Source organism: Spea bombifrons, chromosome 7 (genome assembly GCF_027358695.1).
Source record: "Spea bombifrons isolate aSpeBom1 chromosome 7, aSpeBom1.2.pri, whole genome shotgun sequence".
Classification (NCBI taxonomy): domain Eukaryota; kingdom Metazoa; phylum Chordata; class Amphibia; order Anura; family Pelobatidae; genus Spea; species Spea bombifrons.
This window is the reverse complement of record NC_071093.1, coordinates 44,255,110-44,271,204: the sequence shown is the minus strand read 5'-3', so window position 1 is coordinate 44,271,204 and position 16,095 is coordinate 44,255,110. Positions and strand designations below refer to the sequence as shown.

The 16,095-nt window shown below is 41.1% G+C and overlaps 1 protein-coding gene across 3 annotated transcripts in view; it reads right to left on the bottom strand.

The window, feature by feature from the left end:
* The window catches only part of CACNA1H (calcium voltage-gated channel subunit alpha1 H), an 81,487-nt gene that overhangs the window by 27,794 nt on the left and 37,598 nt on the right, over positions 1 to 16,095 (bottom strand). For all 3 annotated transcript variants that reach the window (XM_053471718.1, XM_053471720.1, XM_053471719.1), the window contains exons 9-19: positions 14,285 to 14,436; positions 11,025 to 11,210; positions 10,801 to 10,918; positions 7,997 to 8,152; positions 5,869 to 5,959; positions 5,075 to 5,283; positions 4,195 to 4,629; positions 2,811 to 2,911; positions 2,396 to 2,519; positions 1,625 to 1,693; positions 1,133 to 1,317 (exon numbers count right to left, since the gene is read on the bottom strand). In XM_053471718.1, coding sequence (XP_053327693.1) covers positions 1,133 to 1,317; positions 1,625 to 1,693; positions 2,396 to 2,519; positions 2,811 to 2,911; positions 4,195 to 4,629; positions 5,075 to 5,283; positions 5,869 to 5,959; positions 7,997 to 8,152; positions 10,801 to 10,918; positions 11,025 to 11,210; positions 14,285 to 14,436 — 1,826 coding nt within the window. The remainder of the gene's footprint in view (positions 1 to 1,132; positions 1,318 to 1,624; positions 1,694 to 2,395; positions 2,520 to 2,810; positions 2,912 to 4,194; positions 4,630 to 5,074; positions 5,284 to 5,868; positions 5,960 to 7,996; positions 8,153 to 10,800; positions 10,919 to 11,024; positions 11,211 to 14,284; positions 14,437 to 16,095) is intronic.

Sequence of the window (16,095 nt, the reverse complement as noted above, 5' to 3'; positions counted from 1 at the left end):
AGAATTCTCGCTGCCCAACAAACCCGCTAGATTTGTTTTTGTGTCTGATTGTTACACGGCTACTCATGCACATACAGGAATATTATCTGTGATTGTATCCTGAGAGGAATCCGTGTCTGCCTTGAACTGCTGTTCTCGGTGGATTTGAAGAATCCGTTTGCGAACAAACATTCAAACGAGTCCCTGAGAGTATCTCTCGGGAGCCGAGAGGTCGCAAAACAATTCCACGTCTTTCATTTATTTTTTTTTATTTTTTTGCCAATTTATTCTTCTTCAAAGCTTCCATCCCTAATGAAACCAGAGCCGGGCGAGAGAAAAATGCATGTTTCAACTCGCCAAACGCAGGAAGTGAAAGAATCACCGCCGCTTTAACCACAGAAATGCTTTCATTTGCAATAAATAAAGAACGTAGGTGTGAGGATTGGGACGATCCCTCTGGGTTTTGCCTTTGACAATAAATTCAAGCCAAAGCGGAATATCAGATTAAGATGCAAATGAGCAAACCGAGTGTCATGTAGCTGCGAAACCCATCTCACTCTAGATAAAAGCCATTGATATTAACAAGTAAACAGCAGCTTCTTATTTAATTCTGCGATTTATCACTGACATTCCCCACCTTTCTGATGGGCATCAAGCAATGAAAATCTACCAAACTAATGAAAAGCTGGAATTTAAGAAATTTGATTGTCGTGCAAGAATGTACTATGTAGGTCATGGTGGTAGAACCGGACTGGTATTGGAACTTTAAGGCAGGTGGTCGATAAATAAAATGCACTTTTATATCCCCCCGGGAACATTTTTATAGCATGAAGCTGGGCGTATACATGAAAGGTAGAGGGTCAGATTGGCCGAACTGTTGGGCATCTTCCTGACGGCCAGTCCAAGCCTGATGGTGGCATCTTCAAGCCTGGAGGCCAGTCCCAACCAAATGGTCCAGTAACATAACAAACTATACATTTCATGGGCCCAAAACTTCATGTCGGAGCAGCTCAGAGGGCTTAATGCTGCGCTACCCTCATTGTCAGCCTCACGTAGTATTAAGTATGGACTTTAGCCTTTTCCAAAATCTATAGGTGTCGTCAATAAATCCAATAACATAAGAAGAACCAACTGTTACATAGACTGGTCGTACCTCAGAGGGCGTAGAGTCCGAAGCAGCCTCAAGACCCTCAGGATGCCTAAAATCTTGGCTCCTCCAGCCGATGCCAGGGACACGATGATATCAATAATAGAAACAAAGACCAAGAGTCCATCCAGCACATTCCAGCTGCTTTGTAGATAAGCATTCTCTCCAGCGAAGAAGCCAAGAGCCACCACCTGCCATAACGAACAAGGGGTCACCACTGTGTGAATGCAGGGCTCAATGTGATTTATGCTATCACTGGGGGGTTAACCCATCTCTACTTTCCATCTAAAGGGGTAAACTTGCAAAAGGGGCGAGAGGAAACATTACAAGAGGCTAAAATTCTAAAAGGGAAAGGGAGAGAAGTTAAGAAAATGTGGGAGAGAGGGATGGAATTATACTTTGGGTGGAGAAAAAATGGCGGGGGGGTTATAAGCGGAATGAGAGAAAGAGGAGAAGAGCAAAGGAGAAGAGTGAAATTATACAGCATGAAAATATTACCTTAATTGTCATTTCCACAACGAAGATTGCCGTGAAAATGTAGTTGGAAACGCTCAGAAATATCCGTTCCTGGAAAAATAACATTATTATTATTATTTTTTTTTAAAAAGGGGAAAAGATCAAAATAGAGGGGAATATCAGATCAACACTTCAGCGTAGTATTGATTTTAGCAGAACCGTGAACATTTCAACAAAAGGAAAATATTATGAGGGTAAATTTAAAAGTTCATCTCGACCAGATCTAAAATGTAATTCTTCGGTTTGCTTTTTCTGTACAAATATTGTTTTTATATATATATATATATTTTTTTATATAATAATTTGGCGCTCGCCTTAAACCTGCTCTGTCTAAAAGAATCCTGTTACAGATGTGGTACGGGATATTCTTCCAAAAAAAATCCTGGATGTCTGAACCGTTACTGACTTCTTTCCCAGGGCAAAGAAAAGGACGAGGTTACCGTAAAAAGCGGCCAAGAACATTTTTTATCATCTTGCGGAATAAGTGTGTGTGTGTGGAGGGGGGGGGTGTAACTTTGGATATCTCGCCAAGCAAGAAGGGTTTCAGTTGCGTTAAGGCAGATTTTTTGGGGAGAACACAAACCTTTGTGCCAAGATATTGACATTTTTAGTGTTTATCAGCCATTGGGATAATAATGATGATATTTAATGGTTTCTGGTGGCTTCTAGCGGTTGGTGGCTTCAGCCATTACCACCATAGCTCAGGTGCATCTATTCTTCTCGAGACTTCGCAGTTGACTTGACCTCTCTTACCATGCTGTTGGGGTCGATGTCGGGTCGTTCCAGGGCGATAGTGATGCAGTTCAGAAAGATGAAGACGAGAACGACGTGGTCGAACATCTTGTGCGCGATGACCTTCTGACATACCATACGGAACCTGACCAGAAAGACCAAAATATCAGTTATCTCCAGATGGAGTTAAAGTGATTATGCCGTCTGCATATTGAAACATTTATTAACGGGTTCTATTAGAAACAATGTAGCCACCAGATCCAGGGGTGTAGAAAACCCAGAATTTAAGAGGGGGGAATAAAATGAACCGTGATATCATCACACGAGTTGGAAGGGCGGCTGCTGGTTCTTCTCGGAGAAATCTGGTGGGAATTGGTCTCTTTTTTCCCTACAAAAAAATAATACTTAAAGAGGTGTTTTTGCCCATGTTCCTTACTGGTTTTGTGGTGAGAACAAGTAAAGAGACCAGTCTTCGTGGGTCTTGCACCATTTCGGCTTGTAGGGCTCCAATATCTTCCGAATTCGGAAGCAGTAACTCTGGCAAAAAATAACGAAAAATAATGATCAACCACACGGCACAACATAAATAAGTTAGACTAGGTCAACGCGGCTTTGTGGCTACCATATTAACAAGTTGAACAGTGAATCGAGTCCACCTCTGAGCTACTCAACCCAACCAAATGGTTAGTGATGCAATTCAATGGGATATTGCCCAGCCCGATGCAGGGCAATGCCCCCAGGGCCTGGTATCCTTCGCCCCATGTGCTCCTCGCACCTTTAAGTACTATGGTGAGCTAGGGAGCCTAATCACCCAATAGGGCGATCGGCCCTCAGTAAAGTGTCCCAGGGGCTGCTGCCCCATGGACCTGTTCTATGCCAGAATACACCCCTGAGGGAGGTTCCTGTTTAGTCAATAATGCCCTAAAATATATATTACTATCAGGCCTTTTGACTTATGGACCATATGATTTAAACCTGCATCCGATGTCCTATCCCATAGGCAACAATTAATTTTTATACCACGAGTATGAGTAACACGCTTGCACAGGAAATGGATTTTTTAACCCAAAAATTAAATTAATCCTTTTTTTTTCAGAACCCAAATATTGAGGGACAAATCCCTACCATGGTTAATCACTTTTCCCCACCCGGGACACTTAAACAATGTAGATACAGTAACATTAAAATGTATCCAGCTTTGCAATAATCCTCATGATTATGATATTGTGATAAACTAGTTAATTGCGAAATAACTAGGACATAAAACTTAATTGCACAGTGTTTCCTGTAAGAGAAGAATCAATTAGTATTAATTAGTTGCTGGGATACTAGCGCTGTAAGTACACCATACCATGAACGAGACAATGGATGTATATTGCGCTACCTATCCCCATTCCCAGGGGGGTCGTTAGTGAGGAAGTAATTAAGAGCTTAGAACATCGTCAGAAGGATTATGGTAAGATAATGTAAGTTTCCCACAATGTAGTCTAATACAAACATCCACAAGACTCATCTTTATTTCAGTTTGTCTATTTTTGCCTGATTTTTACCCAAAACGGCCTCTAATCTGTAGTCATATAACTCAAGGCAGAAGGAATTCCCAGTTAAGGTTTTTAGGACCTCTGCCCCTTTTCCCTTTCGATACTGTTGGGGTTCATTGTTGTCAACCATGAAGATGCAAACCAGTCTTCATAGAAGAAGTAGACCAAGTCTACTCCTTCATCTACATGAGAAAATATACATGATGGACGGGGTTAAAGGCATTGGCGCAAAATGTGCCACCACCTTCCTCACTCAAACGCAACAGAACGTTGACTCACATCTTCTAGGTCGTCGTCATAGTCCAGGGGTTCCTCCTTGTGTTTTTCAACTCGGACGAACAGATCATTGGGCACGTGAAGCATCTTGCCGTTGCAGTCCTGGTACTCCGAGGGAACCATTGCCAAGGGGCTGACGCTGAGGGAGTGCCGTAACGTTGGCACTTGAAGGAGCTCCGGGATATCCAAGGAGCCGCGGGTGTCCAGAGAGCCTGCCCGTCGATGTAAGGAAGCTCTTGCCATGGAGCCGGACTTACAGTCGTCGGAGTCGTCGTCTGTACTTCCTTTGCCTTCGCCCGAGAGCAGGGACTCCCTTTCGCCAGACTGGTTCCGCTTTTTAATGCTTGGGGCTCTGCCAAGACTATTCCAGCTAGAGCGACGGCTCCCCCAGTTACTGTAAGTACCCCAAGGAGCGCACGGGGAGCTTCGGAGGCTGGCCTGGAGGTGCAAAAAAGGCAATTAAACACAGACTTAATGCAGAATATAACCGGTGAATGCATCTATGTTTCTTCAAAAGCCGTTATGCATGTTGGATATATTTTTGGGAATATATTTTTGGGAAATAATCTTCTGGGGCTGCTGGGGTTTGCTTTTGAATGAAGTAACCGAAGTTAGCAGTTATTGACTTTTTCTCAATAAATCTAATTTAAAAAAGCCTCTAGATTTAATAAAAACATTTTTGTGACAATCGGTTTTACTCTTCTATTGAATTAGTTTCTACATCAATCAGCATTTTCCGATTTAAACTTTTCTTTTAAACTATCTATTTTGGGGGTCAAATTATCGTTTTACATAAAAAAAACATTGCAAGTTATGAGCTTAGAATTATGTTCTTGGAAAACAATGATAGACCCCAGTGTACATGGAACGGTTAGAGACCCACCAAAGACTTCTGGTCACAGACTGAAGGATCGATGGACACACTGCTTTCCCTCCTTGAATCCAGGTACGTGTGCCCGGGGTCCAGGCAAGGTGAACACTTTGGTGTGGGCATCGGGGTGGCAGCAGTCCGCATGATGATAGGGGGAGGCATGGAGCATCTGGGGTCCAGGTGTCCGTTAGGAGTCACTGCCAGGGAGTACATCTTCAACTCTGGACAAGGGATAGATGCATTATTATTTGTTGTTTATATCTCTCTATATATAAAGTCTTATCATTATGAAAATTGTTGGTCACACTGGACAGGACCGGTAATCTTTATCCACGGTGACTGAGAATTTACATCTAGGTCTAGCAGTTAGTGATATATGCAGGCCGGAGAGGGGCTGCTGGATAGTGTTGTGCGCAGGGGCTATGGAGTTGGAAGGAAGTGTTAAGTACAGTGGGAGAGGGAAAAAACAGAAGAAAGAAAGAGAGGGAGAAAAATGTGAGGTGGGGATGGAGAGTGAGAGAGAGAGAGAGAGAGAGAGAGAGAGAGAGAGAGAGAAAGGAAGAGGAGGAGGAAAGAGAAGACAGGAAGAGGAGAGATCCCAAGAGAGAGAAAAGAAAGACACAGGTAGAGAGGGGAATGAATGTTTCTAAACCTTTAAATATTTGTGAAATTAAAACACTGCTTGGTAGCTCATTTCACATAAAGATAATAAAATTGTTAACCCCTTGCATACTGGTGGAGCATGAATCAAATGGTTCACCCCACTGGGAAGCAAAAGGGTTAAGTGCCCCCCCTCTTGCCAGCACCTGCGGCACGAGCTTCCTTCAGCTTCTCTAGGTCTTCGTCTAAGATGGCTGAGGCTTTATCCTCGTCGGTATCTGACCTTGTCGCATCCCCCTGGTAAGAAAAAGATATTAAACAAAAAAAAAAACCATGATATTAAAAAGAGGGAAGTATCGAGGCTGCTTTAGCGAGCTTTGCTCAGCGTCCGTGAAGAATTTCCTCGCTAGGATTTGCCGTGCGTGTGAGTTTTGCATTTTTTATCTGCGTTTGCCGGATGAAAGCAACTGTTATCCATTTCATACTACACTGCCCCGTACCTGAAAGGACCCGTGTCGCCTTTCACAGATAAAGAGACTTACATGCGGCCTTTAAGTCACAACATTTTATGTCCGGTTTTGAAATTATTAAGTGTTTTTGCCTAAAATGTTATTAATCTATTTAGCTAAAAAAAAACACCTAAAACCAAAACCCTTTTCAATAATTGACCTAATTATTATACCCCACTGTAGTTACCATTGTTAGGAAAAATGTAACATCTTATAGTATGTCTAATAAATCTGTTTGGTGGTGGAATCTACATCTTAACTGCCCTTACAGTAAAATATCAATTCTTATGCTGGACGTGGGATCTCATAAATTAAAATCCTTTTGCCATCTGCCCAAGTCTCTTATATGACCAAGAAGCTTGTAGGATGCAGGGAAAAACTCCCCATTTATCTATCTATCTATCTATCTATCTATCTATCTATCTATCTATCTATCTATCCATGTACTGGGGCACTTATCACTTATACATGAAATACGTGACTTCAATGGGTCCGTACGGAACATGGAAAGAGAGAAGCCCTGGATTAGACAGGAATTAAAGAGAACAGGGTTGGCTGGAGGGCAAAAAGGAATATTTGCTCTGGGAATTATTTTAATGAATAACTGGTACCTAGAACCCTTGGAATAGCCAATGGAAGCTTGAGTTTTTAAGGGGTCGAGATAGAATGTTGGTCAAATATGGATGTCCACTATCTCGTTTTTCGGTTCCCGAAGGACCTTCAAACCCAACTATTCAACTATCCGTCAAAAAAGCAAAGACAGATGCTGCATGACTTCCACTCGAATGTCCAAGTTCAATGAGATGAAGAACAAGTCTAGAACATCTAATCTAGTGAATTCTAAAAAAAAAAAAGTTAAACTATGCTACACTACTTTCCAAAATCTATAACGTTCCATTATGGTAACATTTAAACTGATTTCACGTCTTAATACGACTTGAAATGCTCTACACTTCAGGGCCAATCGAGAATTTTTCCTTCGCTTATTAAAATGTATTCGCTAATGACTTTGTAAAAAAAACTTTAAAAAATCGAAGAGGACTTTGATGACCGAATTATATATTTTCTTTAATTAGATGGAGACTAAAGGCATTAAACATCCCTTCCCCGCCTCCAACGCTTCAAGGTTATTTGAAAAACGACCCCTTCGAGCAGAAAAATCGGGGAGATTCAGCACTTTGAGAGGGGGGGGGGCTGATTTCCAGGAAATGTTGTATTTTTTATGATCTATTTCATGGTCCGTCTCAGAAACCGTAATTTAATGAAGAGTCAGACGTTACCCTGCCAGACACGCGTCTGCCGGTTCCATGTAATGTTAATGTGGATTGCTGTATTAAAGGAACATGGATATCGAGACCTCGTTTTATAATAACTCATCCCGTCGAGAGATCCTTCTTCAGGCTCCGTAACTTATAACCGTCCTCTAAATGTGATGACAGTAAGATGGCCGCAGATTTCATTATAGAAACTTGTAGAAGGGTGCGCCAAGCACCATTCCACCAATTAAGCATATTTTCCGCTGTCGTTTCGTTATAGCTAACAGACTTGTGCAAATGGTCCCAAAACGATTAGCGTAGCTTTTTTTTGTTTCATTAGTGGTCCATTCGTTTTTCGGCCAACACATTTAATTTCCCGGCCTTTCGGTTCAGAAATTAATTCAGAGGACTTTTTCCATTTGGAGATTTAATTCATTGTCATTCACCCTCATTCATTCACACTCTCAATATCTCCCTGCCTTCTGTGCCGACCGCTATTGGGTATTCTGTACCGTATTTTCTGTATCTTACTGCCCCTAGGAAGGAAAATGGTGGCCTGGTTGTCGTACCTCTGCTTGAAACCCTTCCACCAGAATAGCCACCAGGAGATTAAACAGAACGTAGTTTCCGAACGTCATCAGCGCCACGAAATAAAGGGCGGCGCAAGAGGAGGTTGACGCCATTCCGTTATAGAGCACCATGTTCCAATCTTCCTGGGTGAGAATCTGTCGAAAAACAAACCCAAAAGGTAGTAATTGAAGGATTAAATATTAACCACTTTAGTGACTATAACCTATTTTAGCGATTATTTTCCCACCGAAACTGCCCAAACTCTTGTGGAAAAACTTCCCAGAAGAGCGGAAGCCGTTATAGCTGCAAAGGGGGGACCAACTTCATATTAATGTCTATGTATTTAGAATGTGATGTCATCAAAGTCCCTGTTGATGTAATGGTCAGGTGTCCATATAGTGTATCAATGTGAGGAACATGCTTGTCCTTCATTAGCACAATCCTATTCTATATACATTTAGAACTTTGGAATATTGATTACTGATCAAGTGTTCTAAAATTCTAAATCTGGCCCTTTTCCCCCCAAACAGAATTAGAAATTTGACCCCCTAAAACGTCTCCAGGGTTTAGGAAGAGGAATATTATGAAATGACAAGAAATCCCATTAGTTTATTCCTCCGTAGAAGGCGATCAATGAATTCTCATGGGGGGTTTCATGTCCGGACGCTGAACTCACAGCTATATTCGGAAAAAGGTAGGAAGTTAATGATTAATGAGTTTTCACAAAATCCCGTTTCTTCTGGTCACTTCAGCAATGATTTGTCCCACAGAACCAATCTGGGTTCCATTTACCTTCACAACCCCTTTCTTTAACACGTCTTACTAAACACGTCACCCGTTCCTCTCACATCAATGTCATGGAGGTCTTCAGAAAGTCAGAAAGTCTCAGCCAGTTACTTTTCTGGGAAGATGGAAGACGAGTGGAACAGCCTCCCAGCGGAGGTGGTAGAGGCTAATCCAGCGAGGGAACTTAAACATGCATGGGATCGGCATACGGCCCCTGAATATTACTAAGCACTTCTAGATATAAAGTGTGATACATCCTTCAAACGGAATCTTCTGAATCCTTAACGAGACACATCATTAAATAGCCTGAACTCGCTGGAAGTAGTTGGAAATGATAGGAAATCTGAATTTCATATATTTCGGGGATCTGATTAATTGAAGGCTGTTGCCATGTAACACAATGAGGACAGTATAAAAAAAAAAGGAACCCGAAGCATGTTAGGCACCACGCAGACTATCGCGCTTGCGGAATAATAATAATAATAATAATGCGTATAAATGGATCGCAACCTTTACGGTTATTTCTGTTGTTGATGCAGCTTCGCCTTTTCATTCTGTGGTTAATTTTGCTGTTTTTTTTTCTCCTGTAAAACCCAAAATTAATATTTAACGTGCCAATTTATGGCTTGTCTGTGATGCTTCATTTACTTATCAGCGAGACCGTCCCGTCCTGAATAATGAGACGCAAAATCATTTACTAGACTTGTGAACCAAAAATTTTTTTTCAGAGTTTTTTGTCCATTCTCAGACAATGAATTTTGTTACCTTCTCCGTCACCCGCTTCCCTGTCTCCACTTCCCTGCTTCTCCTTCTCCGCTGCTCTATCTCTGATTCTGCGTCTCTGCTGCTCCGTCTTTCGCGTCTCCATCTGCATTCTCCTGCTTTCTTCAGAGGACTTCCGCGACGCGGTGGAGCCTCCGAGCGCAACATGGGAACAACCTCTTCCCTGATTGGAGGACTGGGGGAAAGAGGTTGTCCCCGTGTCATGCGCGGAAGAAACGGAGCAGCGAAGACGGAGCAGCAAAGGAGAAACGGAGAAGCAGAGACGCGGAAGTAGGAGCTTTCTCCTTTGTTTTTCTTTGTTTCGTTGAGATTCCCTCCTCATTTTCAGACATTCGTCCAGATTAAATAATTTATCAAAATTCCGTAAAATGTAAATTTGGACGAATCTGAATCCACTAACGCAGGGGCGTCCAACCTGCGGCCCTCCAGCTGCTGCAGGACTACATCTCCCATAATGCTCTTTCAACTAAGGGGCTGGCTGAGAAGGATGGGAGATGTAGTCCAGCAGCAGCTGAAGGGCCGCAGGTTGGACGGCCCGGCACTAACCTATTATTTATACTTTGCCCCAATTGAATTTTTGTGGTTCTTCCATCCTTTGCGTAACCCCCCCCAATGAGATCTCGCTGATAAGATGAAGACTTTGTTAACAAAGTAGCAGAAACAGAACGCTTCCGCGTGGCTTTTATACGGAGGAAAATGCGAGACCCGTTTAATTTGATTCGATATGCGAGAGCGGCGAGCTAATGCTTTTATCGGTATGCATAAAATTTCACTTTGCCAACTTCCCTCTAGACTGTAAATTTTAACGACCAGAACCACAATACTGTCTGCCTCTGCTTTCTCCGGTTAACTCGTTGTCAAAAAATTATAATAATAATAAACATATTAATAAGGAATAATAATAAGGAAGAAGAAAATAGAAGAAAAAAAGAAGAAAGAAGAAGAAATGATTTCCATAACTGGCTCAAGCCCTTCCTTTTTGTGGCTTGTTAGGGGAGGGGCTTATCTTGTATGTGGGTGGGGCTACCCATGGCGGGCAAAGCTAGCTTCATACACCTTAGATCTGTATAGGGGTGGGAGGAGAATAGGGCGGGGAGTGACCAATGCCTAACCGCGGCCAATAAATGGACCACAGTGACCTGGAGAAGCGTCGCGGGTAAAACCTGGAGAGTTCTCAGGATATGATCATTTCATAAATAAAAATAATGTTAATGATGTCGATTTGTCGTCTTACCTGGAACACAGTAACGATGGCCCAGAGCAGAGAATCGAAGTTCTTCCTGTCTGTGATGGTGTCCCCGTTGTCGGTTCGCAAAGTAAACTTACAACCAAAAAGATGCATGCCGAGGATACTGAAAAGGGGCAAAGATAAAAAGTGGGGGGTTAATGATAAATCAGGGGGAATTTCACAATTTAAAAAAAAAAATTATTGCTGATGTTGGGGAGCGTCGCCTGTACCTGAAAATAAAGATGAAGAGCATGAGAAGCATGCAGAACGTGGCAACGTTGTCCATTGTCTTCATCAAGACCACCAGCTGCCGGCGGAGAGCTGGCATGAAGCGGACGAGCTTCAGGACGCGGAGCAGGCGGAACGTTCTGAGCACAGAGAGACCTCCGTCTGATTGTCCGATGATCTCCCATACGCTGAACGAGACAAAAACACGGGACAGAGGACGCTCTTTTAATGAAATGAACTCTCCACCTTTGTACAATTTGTCCCTTAGCTCATGAACCACTACTTTTCCCACGCTTACAACGGTTCCCTGACCAATCAGCAGCAATCAGCAGCTTAATAATAAGGGAGAGATGTCTGTTTATCTCAAAATACCCAGAAGAAGCCAAAAACTGCAAACTAACAGGTTCTAGGGATGAAACATCATACTAAGGCTCTAGATAGGGGTAGATAAGTGGAACAGCCTCCCAGCAGAAGTGGTAGAGGGTAATACAGCGAGGGTATTAAACATGCATGGGATAGACATACGGCTCCTGAATCTAAGACGAGACCAACGACTGATTAAGGTTTGAGTCTTTACAGCAGGAGAAACTGGCAGACAAGACGGGGGCCAAATGGGGCCGCATGGGTTCTATGTTTGCGAATCTGGATTGAGAAACAGCCGACAGATTGCACGGCGTGAAGAAGCGCGCACGTCCCCCTCGGCTGGGTCGCGCATGAGTGAACCCACGACAGATCGCCTAATAAAGACACATTGATTACACGGCGAGCCAACAGACAATCTCTACTCGACAGAACTCGCCGGGCGACTTTAACCTACGACAAGCAGATCAATTTTAAAAGCCAATTTCTTTCAAAGTTCTACTTAATTAAATAATCTTTGAATGGCCATCCGGTTGAGCCGCAGAAATTGAGTATCGACTTTCCTCTCCGCTTCCTCGCTACTCAATCTCGTTAGGAGTCGGAGGGGAAACGCGGCGGAATCGAGGGACACGGAAAGGTTAACAAAACATCGGCCGTCGGTAACGAGCCTTATTTTTCCTGTCATTTCCCCGGATCGGATGTAATGATGCTAAATTATTTCATTTACATCTCATTCCTCTCTGCAGATCACAGACGATGAAAAGGTCCCCGGCCTCACTAGAACACAGAACCCGCCAGCAGATCGGCCCCCATTCGGCCCCCGTCTAGTCTGCCCGTTTCTCCTGCTGTAAAGACTCAAACCTTAATCAGTCGTTGGTCTCGCCTCAGATTCAGGAGCCGTATGCCTATCCGCTCACTGTATTACCCTCTATCACTTCTGCTGGGAGGCTGTTCCACTTACGTACCACTTCTGCAGGGAGGCTGTTCCACTTATCAACTGCATTCACGTTTACAGTCTAAATGTTTATGGGATACTCAAATCTAGTTCTTTAACTAGCAATCATTTTCAGATATTTTTTTATGATATCTCATATGATTTTAACACTTTAATAAAACACTCGTATATTTCAAACATTTCAAACACAGTTTGTATCGATTACTTTCATTTTGTTTTCTTTTTGGCTGCTTAGTTCCCCAAAAACCTAATAATGGCCTTTATAATGTAAGCTTTAATAACGCATTGCCCAATATATCAGTTCGTCTCAGTCTGTCACCGTATTATTATTATTATTATCTAAAATAATACAAATAATAATAATAATTATTGTGATTATTATATAAAATAATAATAATTTGTATTATAATGATTATTATATAACATAATACTTATAATAAGTATTATTATTATGATTATTATATAAAATAATACAAATAATAGTAATAATAATATTAATAAATATTATTATTATTTTCTCCACTTTTCTTTAAGTTTTCTTTTTTTTTGCTTTAGGTTAGTATTTAAAACCCCTTCGGTGTTTTAACTCCTAACATCCCTGGTACCTGGAAGTCTTTTGCTTCCTAATTTAAAACACCCTAAAAACCATAGAGATGCTCTGGAAGCTGACCCTCTCTATGGTGCTGTCAGTCAGGGACTTGCCCCGCCCACTAGCAACAGCTACAAGAAGTAGAAGCAAGCGAAAAAGAGCAAGTGTACATGTAATAAACATATATAATAAATAATAATAATAATAATGAACATATATAATATATAATAATAATGAACATATATAATAATTAATAATAAATAATAATAATAATAATGAACATATATAATATATAATAATAATAATAATGAACATATATAATAATTAATAATAATAATAATAATGAACATATATAATATATAATAAATAATAATAATAATAATAATAATAATAATAATAATGAACATATATAATATATAATAATAATAATAATAATAATAATAATAATAATAATAATAATAATAATAATAATAATAATAATAATGAACATATATAATATATAATATATAATAATAATAATGAACATATATAATATATAATAAATAATAATAATAATAAATATATTCTGGAGGAAGCTGTGGGAAGACAAATTAAACTCAAGTAGGAAAGGAAAAAACACTTTTCCACTCCCAAATACACTCTTTTTCTTCCTGAATTCCTTTATTACGCAGTCCAACGCACGGTATATATATCATCACAGCTTGTGGTGCCAAAGTTTTAACGGGGAATACCGCTTGTAGATTATTAATAACACTAAGGAACCAGAAAATGCAATAATAATAAAAAAAAAGAAAACTACAAAAATATATTACATTATGTTCTATTAAGGTTTTATCACCAGAGAACAAATTAAAAAAGCATGAATTTTAATATTAAAACAAACATTTTAGTGACAAATTGTGTTGGTGATTTATAATAATCAGCCAAGTAAGCAAAAAAAAAACAACAACTAAATAAATAAATGAAAAATAAAACTATAAAAAATATTAACATAGTATTATTTTAACACAAAATTTTTTTGCTGAACAGCTGAATTTGTTATTTGGATTATTATCCAAACAAAGAAGAATTAGTCTTGCTTTTCTTGGTTTATATAGCGCCATCATATTCCAAAGCGCAGTACTTACTCAATGGACTGGATTAGCTTTCAGACTGGCTGATTGTTGGCCTGATCTGTAAATACCCTCAACTTCTACCCCCGGAGAATCGGGATGCTGGGGGGGGGGGCAAGCCTGGGAGGTAGAGGGCATAGCAGCCAGGGCCGGACTGGGGGTGACTAGGCGGCTCTGGTCCTTTAAGGCCAGCGGACGACACGTGGTGTTAGTGTAGCCAACGTCATCCATGCGCGACAACCCTACCTTATGACGACTATGATTCCGTCGAAGATGTTATACGGATTCTTGATGTATCCAAAAATCCCAAAGGCCAAGAGCTTGAGAAACATCTCCAAAGCAAACATGCTGGTAAAGACGATGTTACTGATCTCCAGCGCGTTGGTCAACTCTTCTGGCTGCAGGAGACAAGAGGCTGGAGTCACAACCAAAATAACTCAAAACACCTTAAAACCAATAAAACGTATATCCGACAAAGCAGGCGTATCTACCAATTACAGTGCGTGTGCTGATGAACGTATTCGGGAACTCTCAGGGTATGACCCGGAGTCTCAGGGGGTTTTGCCCCTAATCTCAGGGTCTCGGGCAGATTCGCCGGGTCTGGGGCCGACTCCTTCCTATTCTCCCCTCTCTGTGATCATATATAAGAGTTGGTGCTTTTGCTCCCAGTATGTTATGGTTGACATTTGGGGAGTCTCTATGGAGAACTCTTACGATGGGCTATTAAAGGGTTAATATTTTGGCTCATTTAGGAAGTTTGCAGGTATGGCGTGGAAGCCTCTGCTTTCCAAAACTTGGTATTTTTTTTAACGATCTGATTATTCAGCTCTTTTTCGGCATGAAACGTCCTCCGTGGAGGAGCCGGGGGCCGCTGATGTGTGATGAAGCTAATTAGAGGCTCGGTGATTTGGCTGAGAATCAGGGAGTTACTTCTGTGATATACACGGCATGGCGCCGCGGGGGGGGGGCGTCTTGGCGGGCCGCCGGCGGACACCATATGCCTCCGAGAATTCACTCCTCCGAGACACTCCAGCCATCATTTCCACTTTAATGCATAGGATAGCTGAGAGGTCCCTTTAAACTTCCCCTTTGCTAATGAATGGGGGGATTCTACAGGTCGGGACTGTCCCGTGCAAAGCGGGGCAGTTGGGAGGCATGCATCACATCTTCTATTTCTGATGTGCAGAAATACAACGTCCAGCATCACCCGGGCTTTGCCAAAACTACCCGCCGGTGATCCAAGATGTATTTCACGGCAGGGATGCACAAGATCGGCCCTCGAGGGCCACAAACAGGCCAGGAACTGTGTCTTTCCGCCCCGGAAACCATGTAGATGAATAAATTTTTAATTAAGACGCCGGCACGCAGGCTTCTGGAGCTGGGGGGGGGGGCTGGCAGTATTTGCCTATCCCCGGCAATCCTGACGGCAAAGAAGGAATGTTCCTCGTGTGTTTCTTCTGTAAACGATCAAAGAGCTTCTTTGCAACTCTGCCTATAAAACACCATATCTGGGGAGGACTAAATCCCTAATTTATTCTGCGGTATCAGCTCCCCAGCTCGCGCACACATGGATCGTATTTACTTCATTTACTTTGGATTCTGAAAGAAATACTCAAGGAAGTTGCTTTTTCTCCACTTTATTGTAAAATGACTTTCGAAATCAGTAGTAAAGTAATCCCCTCCCCCCATTTTTTTTTTACCTATTTTTGTAAACATATTTCTGCAATCTCAATTTTTTCCCATTAATTTCTTATTATAATATATAAATATATATAATTTATTTTAGATTTCAGTAATTATAAAAAAAAATAAAATGACAGCCAATCAGAGCCTGCTGTTATGTCACATGACAATTACATGTTCTTGTCAAAAATGATGAACGGCGGAATTTTTTTTTTTTACTTTTTAAAGAATTATCTCTGGATAAAATAAATAAAATAAGCATTGTTTCCATTCAGTAGGTCTAAAAGTTTTTAAGGATTCTTTTATAATTAAACAATTTATTTTTATCAGAAATTTCATTATTTCGTAGAGAAAATGCAAAAAAAATAATAATA